The 27500-nt window shown below is 34.9% G+C and overlaps 1 protein-coding gene across 9 annotated transcripts in view; it reads left to right on the top strand.

The window, feature by feature from the left end:
- Positions 1–27500, top strand: part of LOC137655707 (signal peptide, CUB and EGF-like domain-containing protein 1) — a 348295-nt gene that overhangs the window by 211808 nt on the left and 108987 nt on the right. For 8 of the 9 annotated variants that reach the window (XM_068389764.1, XM_068389755.1, XM_068389720.1 and 5 more), the window contains 3 exons: positions 7838–7995; positions 9809–9979; positions 24094–24280. In XM_068389764.1, coding sequence (XP_068245865.1) covers positions 7838–7995; positions 9809–9979; positions 24094–24280 — 516 coding nt within the window. The remainder of the gene's footprint in view (positions 1–7837; positions 7996–9808; positions 9980–24093; positions 24281–27500) is intronic. The other variant, XM_068389783.1, reaches the window with a different exon arrangement.

Raw genomic sequence — 27500 nt, 5'->3', positions numbered from 1 at the left:
CAGGATAGAATTGTCCAGGGAGATCTGAATGTAAAGAATGGTCAGAGTTATGAAAAATCTTATGCAACATGCATAATGAACTAATTAAACGACGGTGCCAGAGATTAATATCTAGATCAGGAATAAGAAATTTAATAGACCGTAAGTTTCTGTCCAACAAATTAAGATGAGAATCAGTAGCTGAAGACCAGACAGGAGAACAATACTCAAAACAAGGTAGAATGAAAGAATTAAAACACTTCTTCAAAATAGATTGATCACCGAAAATCTTGAAAGATTTTCTCAATAAGCCTATTTTTTGTGCAATTGAAGAAGACACAGACCTTATATGTTTCTCAAAAGTAAATTTGCTGTCGAGAATCACACCTAAAATTTTGAAAGAGTCATACAAATTTAAAGAAACATTATCAATACTGAGATCAGGATGTTGAGGAGCCACCGTCCTTGACCTACTTACAATCATACTTTGAGTTTTGTTAGGATTCAACTTCATACCCCATAATTTGCACCATGCGCTAATTCTAGCTAAATCTCTATTAAGGGATTCACCAACCCCAGATCTACATTCAGGGGATGGAATTAATGCAAAGAGAGTAGCATCATCTGCATATGCAACAAGCTTGTTTTCTAGGCCAAACCACATGTCATGTGTATATAGTATGAAAAGTAATGGGCCAAGAACACTACCCTGTGGAACACCGGATATCACATTCCTATAATCACAATGGTGCCCATCAGCAACAACTCTTTGAGATCTATTACTTAAAAAATCAATAATAATTCTAAGAAACGACCCACCCACTCCCAAATGTTTCAGATTGAAAACAAAGGACTCATGATTAACACGGTCAAAGGCAGCACTAAAATCAAGGCCAATCATACGAACTTCCCGACCACAATCAAGGGATTTCTGTTCAGCATTGGAGATTGTAAGAAGGGCATCACATGCTCCAAGGCCTTTACGAAAACCAAATTGCAAACTAGGGAGTAGATGATTACCTTCAGCAAACCTATTAAGACGTTTTGCCAGAAGACGTTCAAAAACTTTAGATAATATGGGATTTATGGAAATTGGGCGGTAATCAGTGGGACTTGAGCTACCACAAACACATTTACATAGAGGAGTAACATTACCAATTCTCCAACAAGTGCTAAAAGCTCCTCTTCTTGCTAACTTGCGCAAAATAACAGATAATTTTGGAGCTAAGAAATCTGCTGTCTTTATAAAAAACAAAGGAAAAATACCATTTGGATCTACACCTCCATAAGCATCAAGTTCCACCAAGAGAGCTTTAATCTCACGAGATCGAAAAGCTAAACTAGTATATATATATATATATATATATATATATATATATATATATATATATATATATCTTTTAAGAAAAAGATATAGTGTCATATTACAATTCCCACATATACCCAAACTTTGCTAAATCAAAATGCTAACGTTTCGATAACCCTAATCCCAATTAAAAAAAAAAAAAACTTAGTAATGATAATTGAATTATGCACAGTGAAGCAGTACTATTATTATAACTGGGGTGCTTCTATGTAACACAAAACGTGCATGCAGGCAAATGCAATCTTTTAGAGCCTTTCGAGAGCAGTCAACTAAAGGTAGATAGGTGGATGCCTGATTAGAATATATTTCAAATACTACTTTTATTGTTACATCACATGTTTACTTTTTCTGAAGTTGGCTAACACTATTATTATTTGGGGTATTAAAATATACAATTATGTGCGTTTTATATTGAAAAATAGCCTTTTTTTTAAATATACAACGCATATAATTGTGGATTTTAATACCCAAGATCAATGGACACGGCATGGTGTTTTATTGAAGTTAACTATTATTATTATTATTATTATTATTATTATTATTATTATTTGCAAAGCTACAACCATAGTTGGAAAAGCAGGACTTTATACGCGTAAGGGCTGCAACAGGGAAAATAGCCCATTGATGAAAGGAAGTAAGGAAATTGATATAATAGTGTGCCCGAGTGTACCCTCAAGCAAGAGAACACTAACTCAAGACAGTGGAAGACCATGTCACCCAAGACTAGAGAACAATGGTTAGAATATCGGAGTGTCCTCCTAGAAGCGCTGCTTACCATGGCTAAAGAGTCTCTTTTGTTAAACCCTTACCAAGAGGAAAGTAGTCAATTACAGTGCAGCAGCTAACCCCTTGAGTGATGAATTGCTTGGTAATATCAGTGTTGTCAAGTGCATGAGGACAGAAGAGAATGTTTATAGAATAGGCCAGACTATTCGTTGTATGTGTAAGCATAGGGAAAAAGAGCCGTAACCAAATAGGGGGATTTAATGTAATAGATTGCAATTCGTCTAGTTTATAAGTAGTGTAGTAAAGAAGTTTCAGGTACCATTTTATATGATCATTAGAGGTCTAGGAAAAAACAGATTTTATATCAGTTTACTATAATAGTTTTATTGACTCGTAGTTTAGTCTCAGATTCTATAGATGATATCCTGCCTTTCCTTGCTGTATTTAATATTTTCTGTATAAAAGACGGAATAGAACGGGTCATTTCCTTTCCTGATTCAACACGCCATTGCTAACCCAGTCTTGCTTTATGGAAGTAAGCACTACCATTTTGCACATGAACTTTTAGTGTCTGTCGGGCCGACAGTAGTTGTAAACCCGAAGGACGGTCACTCGGCAATAGAAGTCTTTTAATCATTTGCTCACATCCTTTATTTCTTCTATTGTGACTTGCCTCTTTTCTTATTAAGTCTTAGATAGTTAATGAATCAACCATTTCCAGATTTCATTCTCAACACCATAGTACCTGTACTATATATTCTGGATACTTTCCGCATCGCCTCTCTATCATTTTCATCATATGATTTTTTAGGTCTGTGTATACAACACACGTTTTAACCGTCACTTTCAAGTTCCTCTTGCAACTGCTTTGTTATACAGTTAACTTTATTCTCCATCCTCTGTTTTGTGTAAACCCATAATCTTTTCGTCCCTTGTCATTCTGTCACCTATCTTCATTTGTCAATTCAAATCCTATCGTACACCTTCCCAAGGTTTACAATTGATTGATCGATTGATTTGAGGTTTTCTGACATCTTGACATCTAAGGTCATTGATGCCGACCAAGGTTTACAAAGTAACTTTATATCTATATACTTATTTTCAAGTAAGGAAGAGGAGGTAGGAAGTTTGCATACCTCCTTGATTGATATGTAAATGGTCATTGTCGGTTTTTTTTTTTTTACATAAATAAAAACTCAATATTTGCGTGTCAAAACAGGTGGATAAATTTCCAAGCAAGGTTATTAATAGCCTGGTGAAAAAATCTCAAAATTTTATCTCTTGAAAAGTCCCTCGGTGAATAATTTCTGACGAAGGAATCTTCGAGAGACTAGAAAGTTTTTTGATATCTAAAATGGGAATCAAATTTGATGGAAACGAGTTTATATAGATTTTAAGTACGAATTATCATTAACTTTATTTATTGCCAATGGCAGGGAAAGCACCTAAAAAAACTTGAAGAGCCGGAAAGACCACTGTTACAAGTGGAACATGAAATACTTGCTATTCATTGCATAATTCGTACAATTTATTCATATAGGCAGACACATCCTTTTATCTACTCCCAAGGGCTCCGGAGAGAGAGAGAGAGAGAGAGAGAGAGAGAGAGAGAGAGAGAGAGAGAGAGAGAGAGAGAGAGAGAGAGACGTCAACTTTAATAACGGAATTTGACCAGTTGATTACACTCAAGGATAACAACAATTATTTCTCTTTTTCATTGATTGAATAAAGGAAATCAGAATCAGTGGTCGCAATATATTTAATCTGATTTCTATAGCATCTTGATATATTTGAATAAATTTTATTACAGTGGTAATAAAAGCCGCTTAAGTCAGCAGATATCAAAGAGAAATTCAGTCGAAAAGTTGCAAATTCTATAAATCTAAATCCAGATAAGAAAATAGCCGGAATCACAACAAATTTGCTCACTAAAATCAACTGAAATCTTCAAAATAAATTAAAACTACTTTTTCTTGAAATATGTTTTTTTTTTTTTCAAACAGTAGAAGGCCATGACATGAATATTTTTCATGAATATTGTAACTAGAACTAGATTGGACAAATTTTAGATGATACCGTGCCAGGAGGTATATTACCTTGCTAGGCGGTATATCTTAGCAATCCATGTTTGCCAACGGTTATGTAAGTGGATGAGCAATCTGGTGCAGTAACGAGAACTTTGGGTGTTGAGGAAATGCCCCATTAAATCTAGATGAAGATAATGGCATTAGGTTTAAGGTGAAAGACAAGATGTCTTTTCGGCTTCTACTCCTGATGCCTGGTGGTTCATCTTATTGGAATTAATATAGACCGGCAGGGGATAGGCACTGCGCATCACAAGGAACTGGCTATCCTTTAGTGAATTTAGCCCATGAATCCTCTATGGATTTAGTTAGACTATGGAAAGCACAAACGACAGAATGGCCCCCAGTCCCGGGCGTAGCGTGGTAGTAAGAATTTTCCAGTTTATAAATACTATAGAAAAATTGAAAATTGGTAATTGGAAGTTACAGCAAGTGGAGAATAAATTTATGAAATATAATTTGGATATATTGGCCCTAAGGGAAACACGGTGTAAGGGGCATTGGTAAAGAAACCTTAGACCAAGGCAATATATATATTTACTCAGGAAGAACGGATGGAGTTGGAAGAGGAGTAGGAATGATGATGACACCAAGAGCAGAAAAGGCATTAACGGAATGGAGAGTTGTACAGTAAATAGTATATTGTTACTTACAAAGTTTAAATCAAAGCAGTGCAATATGAGTATTATAGATTTTTATGCACCAACAAATAATTCCCCTGAAGAAAGGAAAGATGAATACTATGAGGAACTGCAGAGTGTAATAGAGAGAGATATGAAAATTGTGATTGGTGAATTCAATGCTGAAGTTGGAAGGACTAATCAAGGTATAAAGAATGTGACGAGTGTTGAGGGTCTTGGCGAAGTTGTAAATGAAAATTGGATACATTTTATAAGTTTTTGTTCAACAAACAATCTTGCTATTGGAGGTATTCTTTTTCCAGCACAAGGACATCCACAAATATACATGGACTTCACCGTGTGGCAATTCCAAAAATCAAATAGATCTCATAGCCATTAATGAAGAGAGAAGGACTCTGAGAAATGTAAGAATTTATAGAGGTGCAGATATTGGTAGTGATCACTAGCTCCTCATTGCCACACTGAAATTAAAACTGAAAGCACCCAACAGAAATTTACAGTAGATAGAATACTTAGGTTTGATACAACTAAGCCTCTAGAATAAGAGCACAGAGAAACGTATGCAATTGAATGTAAAAACTGATTTGCAGTGTTAGAGACTTTAAGACGAAGAGCAGAAAATTAATGAAGAATGGTGTGATATTAATAACCTATATTAGCCAGTTGGTAGTGAAGGTTTGGGACATACAGTTATAAGGAGAAAACCATGGATATCAAATGATACTTGGGATATTATAAAAAGCAGACGAAGACAGAAATTGAGTTTTGAAAGTTTTCGAGGAAGTAATGAAAATCAAAAGGTGAGCATGCTAAGTATTGCAGTATTGATGGTGAGGTCAAAAGAAAATCTAGGAATGACTGGAGAAAATATTTAGACAGGAAGGCAGATGAGGCTGACAAAGCTATGAATTCAGGGAGTGGCTATGGTGTAAGAATTGTTCATAGAATTATTAATGAAATCTCCAAGGGGGCAAATAAGAAGAAGCATATACATATCGAAAGAGAAAATGGATATGTTATGACAACAGAAGATGAAGTAAGGCAGCGTTGGATGGAACATTTTAGTGAGGTCATGCATAGGAGATATGAAGGAAATAATTTGATTGAAATACCTAAAGCTGAGGAAGACTTTGATATGCCCATGAATGAATTCAGTGTGTTCGAAGTCGAAGATATTTAAAAAAAAACTTTAGTGATGAAAAGTCCCTGGATACGATAGAATAACTACTGAGATGATATTGGCTAAAAATGAAGTGACTCCCAGAATACTCACTAGATTATTTTGTAGAATGTGGCGTAAAGAGGCAAGACCTGATGAGTGGGAGCTAGGAGTGTAGGTGTAAATGGCAAAAAAAAGATCTGAGTGATTTCAATAATTACAGAGGCATCACTCTTGCGTCAGTTGTCATGAAAATATATAGTATACTCATTCTAAAGAGACTAGAAGAACGATTCATGAAAAGCTGAAAGATGAACAAGAAGGGTTTAGAAAAGATAGAAGTTGTACTGACCAAATTTTCATTTTAAGACATGTGGTACAGTAATGTGTGGAATATAGAAATCCCTTTTTGATAACATTTGTGTACTATGTAAAAGCCTTTGATAGTGAGCACTGGCCAATTTTGTGAAGTCGTTCGTTATTATGGAGTTCTTCTTAAATATGTAATTTTGATTAAGTGTGTTCATTAGCATAGCAAGTGCAAAGTTAATGTTAGTTGAGTCATATCAAATGAATTTCCAGTGAGCAGCGGAGTACTCCAAGGGAATGTGTTGTCACCTATGTTGTTTATCCTCGTGGATTTAGTAGTACATTGAAAAGTTAGGGATGGTGAAGAAGGATTGGACTAGATTGATTATAGGAAATTAACTGACCTAGAGTATGCTGATGAAGCTATCCTTATTAGCAGAATGCCAAAGGACTTGCGAAGTTTGCTAACCAGAATGCATGATATATCACACGAGGTTGGGCTCAAGATAAATAAGAAGAAGAACAGAGATGATGAGAACGGAATATGCAATGGAAAATGAAATATCATTGTAAGGAGAAAGGATTAATGAGGTAGAATCATTTAATTATTCACAAACTATGCTCTCTAATTCAGGCTCTTTAGAATAGGAGGTAAATGAAAGATTGAGAAAAGCAAACCAGACAATGGCTAGGTTGGGTAATATTTGGAAATCAAATCGCCTGAAATTACAAATGAAAATCAGGTTATATATCAGTTTAGTGAGATCGGTGTTACTGTATGGACATGAGTTGTGGTATAACAATAAAACAATATCCAACAGATTTAGTAGATTTGAGAACAAAGCCCTCAGAAAAATATTGGGAGTTAAATGGCAGGACAGGATTAGAAATAAAACTAAAAATAGAAATTACTTAAGTGCCATATGTGGATGAGATCATGGTGAGGGGTAGATGGAGATGGTTTGGACATGCTCTACGTACTCCTCAAGAGAGATTAATTCACCAAACTTTTAAGTGGGCTCCACAAGGCACTAGAAGAGTTGGAAGACCCAGGCCTACATGGGTGAGGACTTTAAAGCATGAAGTAGATGATGAAAGGAGAAGTATTGATTTCAAAGGTCAAGATAGAGATGTCTGGTGAAATCTAACTGAGGCCCTTTGTGTCCACAAGCGTTGAAGGAGATGATGATAATGAGTGGAAGAACAAATTTTTTTCTCTATTATTTCTGTTCATGTAGCTTTCCAACTGTTTAACTTTTGAAAGTTATAAGTATTGCAAGAGTAAAAACATTATAATGATTCTTCAATAGAATCTTGGAAGTTAGTTTACCACAACAATTATTAAGCAATTGGAAATGTTTACCAATTTTCTAAATATGGTGAGACTTGGGAAAATTGTAAGTTTGTAGGTGTATAACAAAGTAGACATGTTTAGAAATATGTTTTATAACATTTTCTGTTTATTGTACTTTACTTTAGAACCTCTTTTTTTCTCAGTTTTAATTCATGTTACGAAAATGTGCACCCATACACAGCACAGCAATGATCACCAGAAGCTTTTCCCATTAACCAGATTGGTGTGGAAGAGAAGCCGTGTTAGAAGTGACCACAGGCCAAGAAAAAGACACAACTCTCGTTCTAGATTTGGAATATTCAGTTCCAAAGTTATGGACTCTGCACATAGCTGATTCACTGGAAGCTTCTGGCTACCAAGGAGGAAGCTACGCAGAGGTTAGTACTTGTTTCGAAACCAGTTCAATTGCAGACACATTTATTTGAAACCTATGTGTAAAAATCTTTTTGGTAGCAAGTATTATCAATCAGGACATTATCCTTAACTGACCTTTGTTAACCATATACCTATTATTATTATTATTATTATTATTATTATTATTATTATTATTATTATTATTATTATTATTATTATTATTATTATTATCATTAGCTAAGCTAAAAATTATAATTTGAAAACAATGATATAAGAATAAGGGCTCCAACAAGGAAAAATAGCCCAGTGAAGAAAGGAAATAGGGAAATAAATTATAAGAGAAGTAATAAATAATGCATATAAAATATCTTAACGCGAGTAACAACGTTATAATAGCTGGGTCATATATAAACTATTGAGACTTACGTCAGCCTGTTAAAAAAAAAAAAAGTGAAAGTTTGATCTTCTAGTTGTTACTGATCCTAAGCACAGTAAATTCTTGGTATTTAGAAGCACAGCAATGAAATCTTATTTTCCAATTTTTATGTTAACAGGCTAATGGGGACAGTTCTTTTCTTACTGAAGAAAGGGAGAGATATAACTTTCGGAATCTCGTATAGATATCATCTAAGATTTTAAATTAATTTGATTAATTAATTTGCTTGTAGGATCAATAAAAAATCACGAGCAAGGCACTAGTGTTAATTACAATGTAATATATAAATATTTTAAAGGAAAAGCTTTTTCTGAAATTGTTAGTTTTAAACTTGATAAAAGCATCCCCAATAAAAGTACAGAAAGTTTTTATAAAGGGAGTTGTTAAACTGCAAAACATGGCTAAGCAATAAAGTCAATTTCTAAAATAAAAAAAGTATGGATGTGCTTACTAACTATGAACATAATGACCAAAACCTACCCATGAGTGAAACATAACCTCCTCCAAACCTCATTGTCATATGTAACAATTAATAGTAGGTTGGCCGGGGCACCAGCCACCCGTTGAGATACTATCGATAGAGAGTTATTGGATCCTTTGACTGACCAGACATTACAACATTGGATCCCTCTCCCTTGTTACGGTTAATCTTTTCTTTGCATACTCATACACCGAATAGTCTGGCTTATTCTTTACACATTCTCCACTGTCCTCATACACCTTGCTACAATGAGATTACTATAAAAAATAAAAAAAATAAATAGATAAATAAATTCTTCACCAAAGGGGTTAACTACTGCGCTGTAATTGCTCTGTGGCTAATTTCCTCTAGTTAGGAGTGGAAGGGACTTGAGGTATGGTAAGCAACTCGTTTAGTAGGACACTCCAAAATCAAATCATTGTTCTTTAGTATTGGGCAGTGCCATACCCTCTGTACCATGGTCTTCCACTGTCTTAGGGTAGAGTTCTCTTGCTTGAGAGTACACTCAGGCACGCTATTTTATCGTTTTCCTTTTCCTATTTTTTAAGTTTTTATATGGTTTATATATGAAAAATCTAATTTAATGCCGCTACTGTTCTTAAAATATTTTGTTTTTGATTTTTCAATGATCACTTCTCGTAGTTTATTTCCATGTTTTTTCCTCACTGGGCTATTTTTCCTTGTTGGAGTCCTTGGCATTATAGTATCCTGCTCTTCCAACTAGGATTCTGCTTAGCTTATAATAATAATAATAATAATAATAATAATAATAATAATTGTAATAATAATAATAATAATAATAATAATAATAATAATTGAATTAGAATGAGGTGCTACTCCCATTCGTAACCTCCCACACCCACTTTTTTTAATATCAGATTCTGACTCTTTTGTCACATTTTATCCCTAAAATTTCCAGGCCCACATAATGAACCGACAGTGGCGTGTATACGGTCGAGGGCAAGACTTGCTTCAGGACTCATTGGACGGTTCACAACTGCTGGCGCTGACTGACGGCGTCATTCAGAGATATTACCACTTCCGCCTCTACCTCTCCCACCACACCCTCGAATGGAGGTACGGCCGCCAGGTAAGACCTTTCTGTAGACAATCATTGATTTAGCATTATAAACTGGTGTTACCATACCAAAGGTTAACACACATAGAAGCTAGTTACAATATTTTTTCCTCACTCCGTGTGAAGCTATTCTTACCACATTCTCTTCTGCCCTCATACACCTGACAACACTGAGATTACCAAACAATTCCTCTTTGCTCAAGGGGTTAACTACTGCACCGAAATTGTTCTGTGGCTACTTTCCTCTTGGTAAAGGTAGAAGAGACTTTTAACTATGTTAAGCAGCTCTTCTAGGAGAAGAACACTCCAAAATCAAACCATTCTTCTCTATTCTTGGGTAATGTCATAGCCTCTTTACCATGGCCATCCACTGTCTTGTGATAAAGATCTCTAGCTTGAGAGTACACTCGGGCACGCTATTCGGTCTTATTTATATTTATCTTTTTTTATTTTATAGTTTATATATGTAAGACCTAATTTAATGTTATAACTGTTCTTAAAATATTTTATTTTGATTGTTTATTACTTCTCTTGAAATTTACTTATATCCTGGTTTCATTTCTTTACTGGGCTAATTTTTTTTTGTTGAAGCCTTTGGGCTTACAGCATCTTGCTTTTCCAACTAGGATAGTTGCTTAGCATGTAGTAATAATGATAATATTCTGCAATATCATTATTTTTTATGTTGAAATATTGTTGTATCGATAAAAATCTGAAAGCATTTCGTAGAGGCTTCTATGTTTGTTAATAGTTTCTGCTAGTAGGCGTCTCATTAAGCATGTCTGAGTTTTCAAAGTGTGGAATATAGGTAATTACAGTTAAGGCAAATCATTGTAAACTCCCCTCTTCTTGCAAAAGCCTTACTAATTTTTTTAGAATTATTCAGTATTCGCGTTAAACATTTTCCCAAATCAGTAGAACAGATCACTCATCTCATTTTCATTTGAGATGAAGTCTCATTTATGTTTCAGTCTTCCCACCATGAGTCATTGCTTGCTTTACGATCCTTGTCCCTTCGACAAATTCTTATAACTAATTATTCTTCCCCTTTTCTTCATTGACGATTGCTTTCCATTCTTATTCCTCCATTTTGATTATTTTTTATGTTTATTTTTTTTATTTTTCATCTTCAAACGACCCAGAAAGTCTATTAGTTTTCATTAATTTATCTTTTCGTATAATTGGTAATCAGCATCTATTTTATTAGTCATAGTTTCAAATCGGAACCTACTGTATATTAGTAATTTTGGTCAACACAACTTTTTTCGAATTACGAACACTAATGGATATTAAATGAATTGATGAAATTAAAATTTCATGATTCATGAAATATGATCTTAACAATGAAACGTTACTATGATATGGAACTTCCCATTTCCGCCAGGATGTCGAAACATCATGAAGTGGTCTGTGTTAATGATGGGATGTTTTTAAATACGTATGTGCCGGTTTATTCACGCTGCCCATGTGCAGACGTTCGATCATCTTTGGAGCTATTATCAAGAGCCAGCAATTTCCCCAAGTTATTTTCTCTCATATTTTCACAGCAATTGAGGTTCATGAGTTCCAAATTTGAGGGTCGATCTCCTCCTGAGGCGAGTAACCGCCCTCCACCTGTGCCTTGCCTTGTACTTATCTTTGATGTCAAGTAAATGCTAATTTAGAGCGCGTTTTCGGAAGGACCGGTTTATTTTAGATATTGACACAAACTTCCAGGAATCGCCCTTCTTATTGAATTAGTCAGAAATTGTGTTTGGCTCTGCGATAAGCAATGCTATAAATATTATAAACCTGCTGTCCAGCATCGTCGTCGGGTTGTCTATGAATTGAGTTGGTTCCAAGCAAAACCGGACTTAGGCAAATACTTTCTTATCGCATAATTCATTTTCAAAGGTAAAGTAAATGGCTTGTAGGAAAACTTATTCCATCTTTCAATTTCTGACCTACGAACAAAATATAAATATTCAAGGACTTTTTCTCTAAATATCTATACTTTTTTTTTATCCACATTATAGTTAAGTATAATAATGTAATATATATTGTAGATGCTGAAATTTATAGAAATAGAAGTTTACTTCATTTAAATTCCCACAGTCTACTACTATAGCAATCAGATTTCTTATTTTTCTAACTAGCATTTACAATTGAAATGAAACTCTTTTTGATAATCTGGAATCAAAAAGCCCAAAATAGATATGTTTTCTTTAAAGATTCAGATTTAAGTAAAGCATTTTAAGGTGACGTAATAAGCGCTCCCGTGGACTGGTGGTAAGAACACATTTGGTGCTTCCCCCATCCTAATGTTCTAATGATAATTTCTTCTTTTATTACCTCTCAGCACTAATAAGAAGGAATAGTTATCACTGCATTTCCCAATACCAAAATTATAGATCTTATACTAATTGCGTACTGTATGGCCTACTTGTTGGGCTTATTAGAAAGTTTGCAGACCATTCTTCCAAAACACATATCGGCTGCTATTTTGTAAGTGTGCGGAATCAATTGATTTTATATCCTTAGTTTTAGAACCTAGATTTATGTTTCAGTATCGGGGTGGGGGGAGTGGATTAGTGCCAGCGGTCCGCCTTATAAGGTGCACTGTAGGCATTACTTTAGGGTCTTTCCAGCATTCCTTGGGCGCCTAGCTGCACTTACTTTTTAACCTTCTACTTTCTTCCTTCTTACTGCCTAGCTTCTACTAATGTTTACTTCTTAGTGAAACTGCGGGTTTTCCCTCAGTTGCATTTGGGGCCTGAATGGCCTCACGGGTCCCCAACGCCGGCCTATACATAGATGAAATTCAAGGTCCAATCCTTAATTTTATGGTGAACCCTCCTCTTGTGTACATCAAGTATGAAGCAGTTTGATAAATAAGTTTCCAGATAGATATTACCAATTTATGTACAAGGACTCTTATGGTATTCAGGAGTACATTGTATACGAAGTTTTCGTGCATCTGCCGATGTAAAGAGATCCATTAGATTACCAAAATTGAAGGTTTGAATTACGTTCCTTTCAACAATTGATAATTCCAAGTTAGTTAGTCTTTCTTTTAGTCATTGAGAATTAATTTGAGGAACTCCAACTTTTGTCAAAATTTACAAAGCAATCCTTATTTTTATGAAAACACTTTCACTACATAAGAGTAGGATTGTTGAAATTCTAGTTGTGTTTCTTGATAGGAAATTTACTTTTGTTGAACATATCCGGTGTCTTCTATAACTGCAAAAGAAAATTTGGTATATTGAGAAAATTTGTTGAAATTTTTGAGGTTTATATCCTGAGGAAATTTTCTTATTCATTCTTCCAATTCTTGAATATTTGTTATCCTGTTTAGTCTTCAGCAGCTGATGCTCACCCAACCAGTTTAACAAAATCTTGTGGTCTGTTAGTAGCCGTCCACATAGGCAATCTCATGCTTCATTTACCAGTCAAGAACCCTTGTGCCCGATGCACGATGACTGCCTGTATATCGCTGTCTGGACTACGTTTTATTATTACTATTATTATTATTATTATTATTATTATTATTATTATTATTAGCTAAGCTACAACCCAAGTTGGAAGAGCAGGATGCTATAAGACAAGGGCCTCCAACAGGGAAAAATAGCTGTGCAAAAAAAAAAAAGAAAAAAAAAAGGAGATAAATAAACTACAAGAAAAGTAATGAACAATTAAATTAAAATATTTTAAGAACAGTAACAACATTAGGATAAATCTCTCTTATATAAGCTATAAAAACTTAAAAAAAAAAAAAAAAAAAAAAACAAGAAGAAGAGAACTAAGGTAAAATAGTGTGCTCAAATGTACTCTCAAGCAAGAGAACTCTGCCCCAACACAGTGGAAGACTATTGCAAACAGGCTATGGCACAAGAACAGAGGAAACTGACCCAGAAGGATGAATGGAGGTGGTCGTGTGAATTTACAAGTAGCAAAGACAAGTTGAACTAGATTATTAATTATATAATTAAGATAACATTAATTTACTCGGCCCACTCTGCTAACATGTAGTGCAACATGTGCTGCTTGCCAGAACAGAATAGCAATGAGATAATGTTGAATTACGAGCATAGCAAGCCACAGAGTGACAAAGACCAGTCAAACTAAGTGATTGAATAGATAATATAAATACCTTTGCGTACACACCCATTTCGGCTGGTGGGGGGAGCGACCATAGGGTTTCTGGCTGGTGGGCGGAGTAACCAAAGGGATCTTGGATGGTAGTTGGAGCAACCAAAGGGTTCTTGGCTGGTGTGCTGAGCGACCAAAGGATTCCTGGCTGGTGGGTAGATCGACCAAAGGGTTCCTGGGTGGTGGGCAGAGCTACAAAAGGATTCCTGGCTGGTGGCCAGGTGACCAAATAAAAGGGTTTCTGGCTGATGTGAGGAGCAACTAAAGTATTCCTAGCTGGTGGGCAGAGTGACCAAAGGGTTCCTGGCTGGTAGGCTTGGTGATCAAAGGGATCCTGGCTGGTGGGCGGAGCGATCAAACGGTTCTTGGCCAGTGGGCGGAGCAATCAAAGGGTTCTTGGCCAGTGGGTGGAGTGACCAAAGGGTTCTTGTCTGGTGGGCGCAGTGCCCAATAGATTCCTGGCTGGTGGGTGGACCGTGAGATTTCTAGGACACAAGTCGGAAAACTGTTGCATAGCAAGGCTGTTCCTTGGCGGAAATTCTTCTACTAAATCAGGGGTTCCCAACCAGTGGGTCACAAAGCCCTAGCAAGTGGGTCACCAGTAAGACTCTCCCTGCCTCTCTACAAGAAGTGCTTGATTCTGTAATAAAAATTGCGAATTATGTAAAGATTGCAGCACTCTTCACTCGGCTATCTAAAGAACTGTGCAATGTCACAAATGCTGACCACGAAATCGTTCGTCTTTCTGGTGGGTAGACTGGAAGATTTCTGGGACACAAGTTGGAATACTGTAGCATGGCAAGGCTGTTCCCTGACGGAAATTCTTCTACTAAATCAGGGGTTCCCAACCAGTGGGTCGCAAAGCCCTAGCAAGTGGGTCACCAGTAAGACTCTCCCTGCCTCTCTACAAGAAGTGCTTGATTCTGTAATAAAAATTGCGAATTATGTAAAGATTGCAGCACTCTTCACTCGGCTATCTAAAGAACTGTGCAATGTCACAAATGCTGACCACGAAATCGTTCGTCTTTCTGGTGGGTAGACTGGGAGATTTCTGGGACACAAGTTGGAATACTGTAGCATGGCAAGGCTGTTCCCTGACGGAAATTCTTCTACTAAATCAGGGGTTCCCAACCAGTGGGTCGCAAAGCCCTAGCAAGTGGGTCACCAGTAAGACTCTCCCTGCCTCTCTACAAGAAGTGCTTGATTCTGTAATCAAAATTGTGAATTATGTAAAGACTGCAGCACTCTTCACTCGGCTATTTAAAGAACTGTGCAATGTCACAAATGCTGACCACGAAATCGTCCGTCTTTCTGGTGGGTTGACTGTGAGATTTCTGGGACACAAGTTGGAATACTGTTGCATGACAAGGCTGTTCCTTGGCGGAACTAATCAGGGGTTCCCAACCAGTGGGTCGCAAAGCCCTAGCAAGGGGGTCACCAGTAAGACTCTCCCTGCCTCTCTACAAGAAGTGCTTGATTTTGTAATAAAAAATGGGAATTATGAAAAAAAAAACTGCAGAATTCAACACACTGCTGTTTATAGAACTGTGCGAAGACATAAATGCTGACCACAAAGTCGTCGTCCTTTCTACAGAGCAGTATGTTGGTTTTTAAAAGGGAATCTTGTCAACCATCTCTTTGAGATAAAAGATGAAATAAAAGTTATTCTTGAAGGTTCAAGGAAAAACAGATCTTGCGGGTCACTTTGAAGATGGAGCATAGATTAAAAGGGTTGCATACCTTGCTGACATTTTCGACCAAATAAACAAGCTAAATTTGAAGCTTCAAGGAAGAGAAACAAATATTCTCCTTTTTCAAGACAGTCTCTAGGTCTTTGTCTCCAAATTGGAAAACTGTCATTGGAAAACCAATTTTGGAAACATTGCTATGTTCGACAAGCTTTGTGCTGTGATGGATGAATTTCAGATCCAATTAGATCAGTTCCTCAAGGATGAGATTACTGAACACCACCTTTCTCTATATAAAGAGTTCGCGTAAAACTTCCATGAGCTGGCAGAGGGACAGGAGGCATTGGTAAGGAACCCATTTGTACTGCACTTGTGTCCAACATCCCAGATGAGATCCAAGATGAAATCCTGAGTCTAAGAAACGACTCTTCAGTTCGTGATCACTTCAAGGAGAAATCGGTGACTCAGTTCTGGTGTGCTATGTATCAGTCAGCATGACAGCCTTACAGTACGTGTTCTTATTCCATTTAATTTTGTCTACCTGTGTGAGTCAGGGTTTTCAACTCTTGCCAATATAAAAACGAAGAACAGACAGATTGGATGTCAGGGATGATATGAGACTGGCTCTTATAATCGCTCGACCACGAATTTCAAGGCTTGCTGCTGAAATGCAACACCAGGCATCCCACTAGGTGTGGAACTCTGTGTTTATTGATACTATTGTAAGAATTAGTGTATTCTTTTTGTAAATAAGAATTGATCAATGGTGTGATTTATTTTGCCAATTAATAATTACACAATACTGGATGATTTTTTTTAGTTTTGATAGTTGTGTATGTTCTATCTTACTATCACCAGCTTGAATTTATTATTTTTTTTTTTGTCAAGGAGAGAGAAAGAAATGGTATCTAAAAAAATCATTAAATAATTTTGTAATTATCTATCGGCAAACTAAATCACAGCATTGATCAAATCTTAACTTACAAAAGGAGGATAATTATTCTTGCAATATTATCAACTTATATACTTCCACAGCTATCAAACCTAAAAGAAATATTTAATAATTCTGCAATTATTTATTGGTAAACTAAATTAAAGCATTGATCAAACATTAATTCACTAAAATAGGGTAATAATCCTTGCAATATTATAAACTTTATAATATGCAAGGATTGTTAGCCTCTTTGAGTGAATTTATATTTGATCAATGCTGTGATTTAGGTTGCCAATAGATAATTAAGAAATTATTGGATGATTTTATTGAAGATACTATTTTTTTCTCTCTCTCTCTCTTTAACAACAACAAAAAAAAAGAATAAATAAAATGAAAATTAAGCTGGTGATAGTAGGGGGGTCACGACTGCAAAAACGTTGGGAACTCTGTGGTGCTAAACAGATAAAGACGTGAACTATAGAAATAGTTTCGTAGAAGAGTATTTTCATGTAAAATCTCAAATTATTAGATAAGTAAAAAAGGAAATTATATGAGTATTTCACGGTATTTTACCCCTCATAATAAATAGTTAGGTAACTATATGAGAACTGTTTGAAAATCAAATATATTAACATCATTGTAATGCTAAGGAAATATATCAAGACTATCCATGTAGTGACAGCTTACTCATAGTTGACCAGTCAGGTGGCAAGAAGATTTCTTAGGGTTCTTTATAACTTATTATTTCATACTATTTTGTAACAATTAATAGGTATGCTAATAATTCCATTGTATAAGAACAATGCACATGTCTATCAATAAATAACAGCTAACTTTTGTTTAATTTTTTTTCACGGAAAATGACGGTGGCTTTATTCGGACTATAGTATATATATATATATATATATATATATATATATATATATATATATATATATATATATATATATATATATATATATATCAGTATATATATATATATATATATATATATATATATATAAATATATATATGTGTATATATATATATATATATATATATATATATATATTTATATATATACACTGTATATCATCATCATTACCACCATCAGCCATTACTATTCCACTGCAGACAAAATGCCTCAGACATGTCCTTCCACTTGCGTCTGTTTATGGTCTTTCTGTGCCAGTCCATGCTTGCAAACTTCCTTAGTTTGTAGATCCATCGACTTCTCCTCCTTCATTTGCCTATTTTGCAATCTTTAGGGACCCATTATGTTATTCTTAATATTCCTCTATTATCTGTCATTCTCATTATATGCCCTGTCCATGTCCATTTCTTTTTCTTGCATATTTTTAGAATATCCTCCACTTCGGTTTGCTCTCGTATCCTCGTTCTTTTTCTGTCTATTAGTGTTAATATCATCATTATCCTTTCCATAGATCTGAGTTGTAACTAGCTTATGATCTAAGGCTTTAGTAAGGCTCCAAGTTTCTGATACATAAGTTGGTACTGGTAAAACCATCTTATTAAATACTTTTCTTTTTATAGAAAGCGTGATTTTGCTTTTCATAATCTCATTTTGTTTACCAAATGCTCTCCATCCCATGCCTATATTTCGTTTAATTTCGATCCCGTGTCCTAAGTATGTATATTCATTAACAATTTCTAGAGTTTGCCCATTATTCATATTTGTTGTCTGTTTTCATGGAACATTATCTTAGTTTTAAGCATATTCATTTTCAGTCCTACATTTCTGCTTTCTCTGTTCAAATCTTTTATTATCTTTTGTATTTCCTCCCATGATTCACTAAATACAACTATATCATCTGCAAATCATAAATTGTTAAGGTATTCCTCAATATTTATTCCTACATTATCCCAATCTTAATTCTTGAAAACTTCGTCTAGACATGCTGTGAATAATTTAAGAGTGATAGGGTCTCCGTATCAGCTCTTTTCTCAATCAGAATTTTCTCACTATTTTTATGTAGTTTTAGGATTGCTGTACTTCCTGCATAGATATTTTCAAGTGTTCCAACATAAGATTCTTCTATTGTTTGTTTTTGAAGGGCTCTCATTACTGCTAATGTTTTGACAGAATCAGAAGCTTTCTCAAAGTCTATAAATGCCATATCTATAGCGGTTTGTCATACCCTGTTGATTTTTCCATTACCTGTTTAATTACATGGATATGGTCAGTTGCTGAATACCCGCTTCTAAAGCCTGTCTGCTCTTTTGGTTGATTACAGTCTAACTGTCTTTCTATTTGGCCTAATATGATCTTTGTAAATATTTTATATATTATGGGAAGTAAAGTTATTGGGCGGTAATTTTTCAGGTCTTTTGTGTCTCGATTTTTGTGAATTAGTATAATGATAAAGTTTTTCCAAGCTGTAGGTATAGAGCATTCTTGCTGACAGTTTGTGTAAGGTTCATCCAGTTTTACTACAATGAAGTCTCCTCCATCTAATATTGAATAAATTGCCGGGCCATTTTCTGCTGCTTTACCTCTTTTCATGCCTTTTAATGCTTTCTTTACTTCTCCTACTGTTAAGTTTGGTACCGGCTCAGGTGTTTCATTATTTCTATTGGTGAAGTTATCTCTTATATCACTATTGTGTAGCATTATATAGAAGTCATCTGTAATTATTCCACCTCTATTGTGGATAATATTTCCGTTTTCACCATTTAAAGCAAACGTCTGTTGGCGCCCTGTTCCAAGTCTTCTTTTCATCAATTTGATGCTTCTTCGTTTCTTTAGTGTTTCCTCAGTTTTGGTCTGATTGTGTTTTTTTTAGTTTATTTATTGTTTTGGATAATTCTGTTAAACTCATCTTTCTCGGATTATACCCCCATTTCCAATCTTTTCTTTATTATATTTCTGGTCTTTTTTTTGGTAGTTTTCCTTGATCTTGTATAGGGAGCTCTTCCTCCTATCTCTTGTGCTGATTCTAATACAAATTTTGTTAAATTACTATTCATTTCTCCTTTACTTGCTTCCATTTCATCAGATAGCTGGGAGTATCTATTTTGTATTGCTAAACTAACCTCATCAGAATTTTCTCTTATTACAGGAGTGTTTATTTTCTTTCTTCAAATTACTTTCTGTCTTTACTTAGATCTAAACCAATTTTGCTTCTCACCATTCTATGATCGCTTGGCTTTAACTTGATTAACACTGTTACATCTTTAAGTAAATTGACTTTTTCTCTGGGATTAAAATCTCTTTCATTTTTCGTTTCTCCATTTATGGTGTTCCATGTTCATTTTCTCTGTTCCTTTTTGTAAAAAAAAGTTCATAATTGTAAGATGGTTTCTTTCCGCAAATTCTACAAGCATGTCTCGTCTGTCATCCCTTGTGCCTACTCCAAATTTACCTACTGCTGATTTTCCTCTCATTTCTTTTCTCCTACTTTAGCATTGAAATAACACAAAACAAGTGTAAATTGGGTTCTATGTTTTTTTCATAGATATCTCCAGATCTTCATAAAAAGTTTCTTTTTCTTCCTCTGTATGGGATGTTGTTGGTGCATACGTTTGAATGATCTTTAGCTTATACTTCTTATTTAGTTTGATAATTAATCCTGCACTTTTTATTAATAAGAAATCCTACTCCATTTTCTTGGTTCGTTTTATGTCCTGTGAAGCAAAATATATGGCCCTTTTTAAATTCTATATAAGATTTCCCAGTTCTTCTAATTTCACCCAGTCCCATTATATCCCAATTTATTTATTTCTGTTCTTCTAGTAACACAGCAAGATCTTCCCTAGACAGGGTCCTGACGTTGTATGTTGCAAGGTGCAGTTTCCAAAGGTGGCCATTCTAGTCTAGAGATTCTTAGCACCACCTGCAGTGGATTGTAGTTGCTCGTGCCACGGGCCACTACAATCCACTGCAATCCAGTTGTTCCACTGCCGCTGGGGACTGGGGCTGAGAGGAGGTTGATATTTACATATCTGGGTTTTGGCCAGTTCTCATCACCACGTTAGCTACTGCGTACTGGTGATGGTGGGAGATTTTCGTCTGATCGCTCACAGCAAACCAATATAGTATGGGTGGTCCTGACTAGTATAGCTTTGCTGATTATAGTGAAGCACAATCCCTTTCATCTCGTTAAGGTATCCCCCCTCAGAAAGGATACACACGTATGTAATAGAACTCAAAGAGTTGTTGTTGATGGGTACCTTAGTGAGTATAGGAATGTGATATCTGGTGTTCGACAGGGTAGAGTTCATTGCCCATTACCTTCCATACTATATACACATGACATGTGGTTTGGCCCAGAAAACAAGCTTTTTGCATGTGCAGATGATGCTACTCTCTTTGCATCAAATCCCTCTCCTGAATGTAGATCTGGGGTTGCTGAATCCCTTAATAGAGATCTAGCTAAAATTAGTGCATGGTGCAAATTTTGGGGTATGAAGTTGAATCCTAACAAAATTCCAAGTATGATTCTAAGTATGTCAAAGATAGTGGCTCCTCAACATTAGGATCTCAGCATTGATAATGTTTCTTTAACTTTGTATGACTCGTTTAAAATTTTAGGTGTGGTTCTCGAAAGCAACTTTACTTTTGTGAAACACATTAGGTCTATATCTTCTTCAATTGCACAAAAAATTGGCTTTTTGAGGAAGTCTATCAAGATTTTGGTGATCAATCTATTCTGAAGAAGTTTTTTAATTCGTTCATTCTACCTTCTTCGAGTATTGTTCTCCTGTCTGGTCTTCAGCTGCTGATTCTCATCTTAATTTGTTGATCAGAAACTTACGGTCTATTAATTTCTTATTCCTGATCTAGATATTAATCTTTGGCACCGTCGTTGCATAAAATTTTTCATAATTCTGACCATCCTTTACATTTAGATCTTCCTGGACAGTTCCATCCTGTTCGTAATACTAGGCATGCAGTTCATTCTAATAGTCAGGCCTTCTCCATCAGGAGGCTCAATACTACACAGTATTCTAGAAGTTTTATTCCAGCTGTGGAATGATCTTCCTAATCGGTAGTTGAATCAGTAGAACTTCAAAAGTTCAAACTTGCAGCAAATGTTTTTTATGTTGAACAGGCTGACATAAGTCTTTTTATAGTTTATATATGACATATATGTTTTGATGTTGTTACTGTTTTTAGAATAATTTATTGTTGATTTTTTCTCATCGTTTATTCATTTTCTCATTACTTTTCCTCACTGAGCTATTTTTCCCTGTTGGAGCCCTTGGGCTTATAGCATCTTGCATTTCCAACTAGGGTTGTAGCTTATCTAGTAATAATAATAATAATGAATATATATATTATATATATAATATATATACATATATATATACACACATATACATATATATATATATATATATATATATATATATATATATATATGTACATATATATATATATATATATATATATTTGTATAAATATATATATATACAGTATATATATATATATATATATATATATATATATATATATATATATATATATATACAGTATATATATATATATATATATATATATATATATATATATATATGTGTGTGTATATAAACCGCTTAAAAATTATTAATACTTGTAATTAAGGGAAACCTTATAAACGAACCGACTGAATAAAAGTTTTCTATGGAAATTATTCCGGAGAGTTGGCTCTCCAAGTGTAGACGATAACCAGTTACGACATAAACAACTTAATACTTAAATTTCGTCTCTTAAACGTCATCAAGACAGAACACGAATTTAAAGAAGTTGGCTTGTCTAAAATGGTAAATTTCTAGTAAACAAGTCATATTCTATTCTTAATTTCTTGTGTAAATAGCTTTTGTCAAATATTTTTTCAGTATGTTTGATATTCATTCAACGTTGTTTCTTAATGTATTTTTGATACTTTGGGTTTTGTTTTGTTTGTGCTACTCATGATATTTCTTTATACACTTCGATGAAGATGAATGTCTATGGGATATTTGTTAAAACGTCATTGAGACTGCAGCATTAATTCATACGGCAGGATTAATTCATACGACAGATCTGCGACAGATTATCCCACAAAAAGGCAAGTTTACCGAGGACTTTGAACAGTGGCCGCTCTTAAAATTCTTAGCCCTGACCTGGATATATATCTCTGGTACATTGTCTTTTTGTGCTTACTGTTTAAGATTTTTCATAATTCTTAACATCCTTTGCATTTAGATCTTCCCTGACTGTAGCATCAGCTATGCAATGTAGGCTATGCAGTTAAGTGTAAAAATTGTAACTCTCTTGCCTCTTCTGTCATGAAACTCAATACGACATAGTATTCCAGAAGCACATTTGTTAAACAGATTTTATTTCTTTTTAATGGGGGGTGCTGTATTTAAAGTCAGACCGCAATGATCAAAGTCACCGTGATAATTATTTATTAGCATTCATTACAAGCCAGAATTTTGTACCCCAGTACGCTTGATCCTAGAGGTTGGATAGGCTGAATCCCCCCCCCCCCCATCTTAGAACCCCTCTTCTCATATAATAACGCCGCTAAGCAACGGTAGGTAATATAGTTAGCACTTAGTATTATGGTGCACTTCGTATATGGATAACGCGAAGTTTGTCTTGCCTAAATTTCCTATTGCCTCTAATCAAATTCAATATTTATATGATATTAATGGTAAGAAGCTGGATCCGGCCTCTCTCAAACTATCATTGCCAATTGCGTCGAAGATTCCGGTTATTCAGAAGTGCTGCAATGAAAATTCCAAGAATTTATGACTTTCAAGACCTTTTATAAATTTGTGCAGCGAAATTATCTCAATTTTAGTATTGCTGTTCTATATGTGATATCTGGGACTCGTTTAGGTTAGAGTTAGATGACATGTATTCGAAATTACAACTACAATATCCTACAGTAATTACAGCTGAATTTTCACCCCAAAAGTTCATAGAAGTTACTCTTTTCCTTATTTTTCTTGTACAATTATATGATATACTCCTCTATGCTTTCATCTCCTCATCATTAGGTTCATATATTCTTTGACTTCAATTTACTGTTTGAATTTTGGAAAATGCAAAATTTTTATTTTCTCATGTTTTCATTTTTATAGAAATTATATTTAATTGGACTCCGATCAATAAGAACCAGGGACAGGTTACAAAATTTGGATATTTTATTAATGGCAATTATAATAATAATATTAGGAATTACTATATATGTCTAATGAAGTCGGGAGAGGTTGGTCGTTAACATCAGAAAATAATACATGCAAATCCAGACGAATAAACGTATATGAGTCTGGGGAATATAATTATGGCCTCTAAATACATCCTGGTTAGAAGTCCTGTTTTTACTACTTATAGACAATCGGTATATATATCTGTTTCTGTGTCTAAGGGGATTGAACCTTCTGTTCATATCTATTTCAGTTTGGAGGACGTCGGGGAATGTTAGAGGGATCAGCTCTATTCAAAATCTTTCAAGAAGAAGAAGAAAAGAAAGATAGCGGAAGAAAGGCCGAAGAAACTCGCCTGTACATCGGTCTGAACCGAGTTTTAGGAGGAAGGTGGAGGCGGGGATCTGGTCTGTGCCACGTCACTATCACCCTCGACAACGGTAAGCTTCAAGAACTATTTTATGTCTTGTCAGTATCTGGTTTTAGGATTATAATCTTGGGATGGGCGCGGCTTTATGTTGGGCCTTGTCGAATCAAAAATCTGTTCTTATGAGCGAGTGGGAGAATTGTAACTAAAGCTGAATTTAAGCGATAATTGATCAAGTGTCTGATGCATGCGTTGCAACATGTTGTCGTGATGGATCGGGCAACAAAATGAGTCTTAGATAAAGATTAAGTGCAGGGATGAAGGTTGTACACGCTAAAGAATATTATATATATATATATATATATATATATATATATATATATATATATATATATATATATATATATATATATATGTCATCATCATCATCATCATCATCTCCTCCTCCTACGCCCATTGACGCAAAGGGCATTGGTTAGATTTCACCAGTCGTCTCTATCTTGAGCTTTTAAATCGATACTTATCCATTCATCATCTACTCACGTTTCATAGTCCTCATCAATGTAGGCCTGGGTCTTCCAACTCTTCTAGTCCCTTGTGGAGCCCAATTGAAAGTTTGGTGAACTAATCTTTCTTGGGGAGTGGGAAGAGCATGCTCAAATCATGTCCATGTCCATCTACCCCTCAACATGATCTCATAAAACAGCTACTGCCACATTCATCCGTTATCTGGTAAATTGTGGATGAACCAGATATGCATTAAAACTGACACAATATAAGTCTCATACAATTACACAGAAGATTCATCGGGAGCATATTTAATCCCCCTATACACACTGCACCAGCCCCACCTATCTTACTCTCAATCCTGTTTTTCCTGAATATCAAGGCTCTTTTTTTCCCCCAAAAATCTCTCCTTTCTCTGCCCTCTTCGCAACAGTTTCTTTATTCACGCTTTTCACTAAACCATTCTTTCTACATGACTGGACACCTCAAAATATTCTAATCCATCCTCTCGCCACTGCTGGCAATTGTGCAACTTTGACAGAATTTAACATTACTCACCTTTGTACTCTTCCAACGCTAAATTTACAACAATTCATGTCCACAGTTCTAATTTTTTTTTCTATCAATTTCTTTCAGCATGATAATGCAACTCACTTTAATGAAGGAGAGTGTGCTTAATATTCTGTTCATACCCACCTGGATTCCATTCTGTAGACAGTGCCTTAACCCTATCTTTTGCACACATCCTGTTATCTTTCCTGTTTCACATTATCTGTTACTCACCTCTCCTCTAATCTTAGCATTATCCTTTATATTTACTCCTTAATACTTTTACAAATCAATCACTTCCACTTTTCCATCACCCTTTACATTCATTGCTCCATCCTCCTGGTTTGTATTTGCTTTAATAATTCTACTAATTTGGGGATTTACCCTCAACTATTTAAGTTAGCAAACACTTTAAAACTTTTGCACCAGTTTCTTCAGTTTCTTTTCACTTCTCCTGATCAGCAAAGTGCCATTTGCAAATATTAACCATTCCACAGGCCATTCACTAGTAATTTTCTTGTCCTACAACTTCACATATACATTCAGTGACCATTCTCAGACCTCCCATATCACTCGCACCGTAATTATGTTGTGCAGCCTTTGCGACATAAGATATACATCCTTATCTCAGACTCAGTTTCACTTCAAGCCTCTAACAGTCTTTCATGAACATGATACCATCTTAACCACCTCAATATATAAATTTACCCATCGGATGTCTTGGTGAAGATGAGTTGATTTCCATTTCAAATGCATATGAATTCGACATGGAGATGTAAGGTAGAGTTTGTAATAACTCTATAGTATATCTTTTAATGTCTTCTGGGACTTTCTTTTGGCTCTGAGGCATAGGTTCGAATCCTTGCGTAGGCAAAAGCCTTTTTATAAAAAAGAATATCCCGGTGGGTCTTTATTCATAAGGTAGAGTAAATTCGATATTAAAAGGTTTATAAATATATAAATATACATGTATATATATATATATATATATATATATATATATATATATATATATATATATATTTACAAGTATATACTCTATATATAAATGAATATATACAATGATGGAAAAGGATAGCAAAAGTGTGACGTCTTTGTTTTCTTAGGAAAATGATTCATACAGTAATTTTTTAAAGAAAAACGGCAAATTAGCGAGAGTGTAAACACTTTGTTTCCTTCAACGATGTAGCAAAATATTTTTTCACGGCGTGTTTTTTATCATTACACTTATAAAGGCTTCTCTTGGTGGTTTGAGGTATGCACTTGATATGGTTGTTTCTCCATTATTTGCACGTGTATTTTCTTTTCTGAAAGCTTTTAAAATAGTAATGCATACCTTATGTAATAGAAAGTTTAGTTTCAATCTAGTATAAATTATGTTGATTTAGGTTTCCGTTAGGGGCCAAAATGTTATTGCTCCTAGCTAATAGCTTAAATAAACTAATTACATGGATTTATTGATTTCTGTCTTAAGGTTTTTCTTTTGGTTTAATATTTAAACGGCTCTTTTTCTGGGTTGGTTGGGTGATTGCTATCTTTCCTATTCATCAAATAAATGGTGTCTTTAGGGTATCATGCTGAAATTACAGTATTCTCATGCCATCTTGATCAAATACGGGAAGTTTATAGGGGAATATTTATCCTGCTCAGTGAATTAAGTGACCATCAAAGGTTTTCTCTGTGAGTTATTGGTTTATTTCATCCTAATAATGATCTCTTCAGATCACCACGTGAGGTAGTGAATATCTCAAGATTATTATTTTAAAATGGAACGCTGATTGGCCTTCGCAAGGATCGACCACTCTCGAAGTTTCTACGCTAATTCATAATAATCAATCAATCATAGTCAAATACAAGATGCCAGAAAACTCCAAATCAATCAATCATAGTCACATTTTCAGGAACGCTATCACTAATAACCAGTATTATTTACTAAATCAGAGATAAGTACGATATTATCCACTTTGGATTTCCCTTAGTTGATTTGTTATAAATGAAAAAGGAATTGGCCAGCCTGTTTGTTGGTGTTTTATGTACACAGTAATATTTGTTGACTCCCACTATTTTTCTACTTTGGTATTTTACACATTTACGTTTTTCCCCAGTTGCATCTAGGTGCTGAATGGCCTGCCCTATCCCAGCAATGAGCCATATGACTAAAGATCCGTAAATTATAATGGAACCAATTATCTAATTAATTTCAAGTGAACTGCGTTTGTTAGTGTTATATTAAACTG

Source organism: Palaemon carinicauda, chromosome 1, assembly GCF_036898095.1.
Source record: "Palaemon carinicauda isolate YSFRI2023 chromosome 1, ASM3689809v2, whole genome shotgun sequence".
NCBI classification, from domain to species: Eukaryota; Metazoa; Arthropoda; class Malacostraca; order Decapoda; family Palaemonidae; genus Palaemon; species Palaemon carinicauda.
The sequence above is the reverse complement of the archived record's forward strand: the minus strand, read 5'-3'. Positions and strand labels throughout refer to the sequence as shown.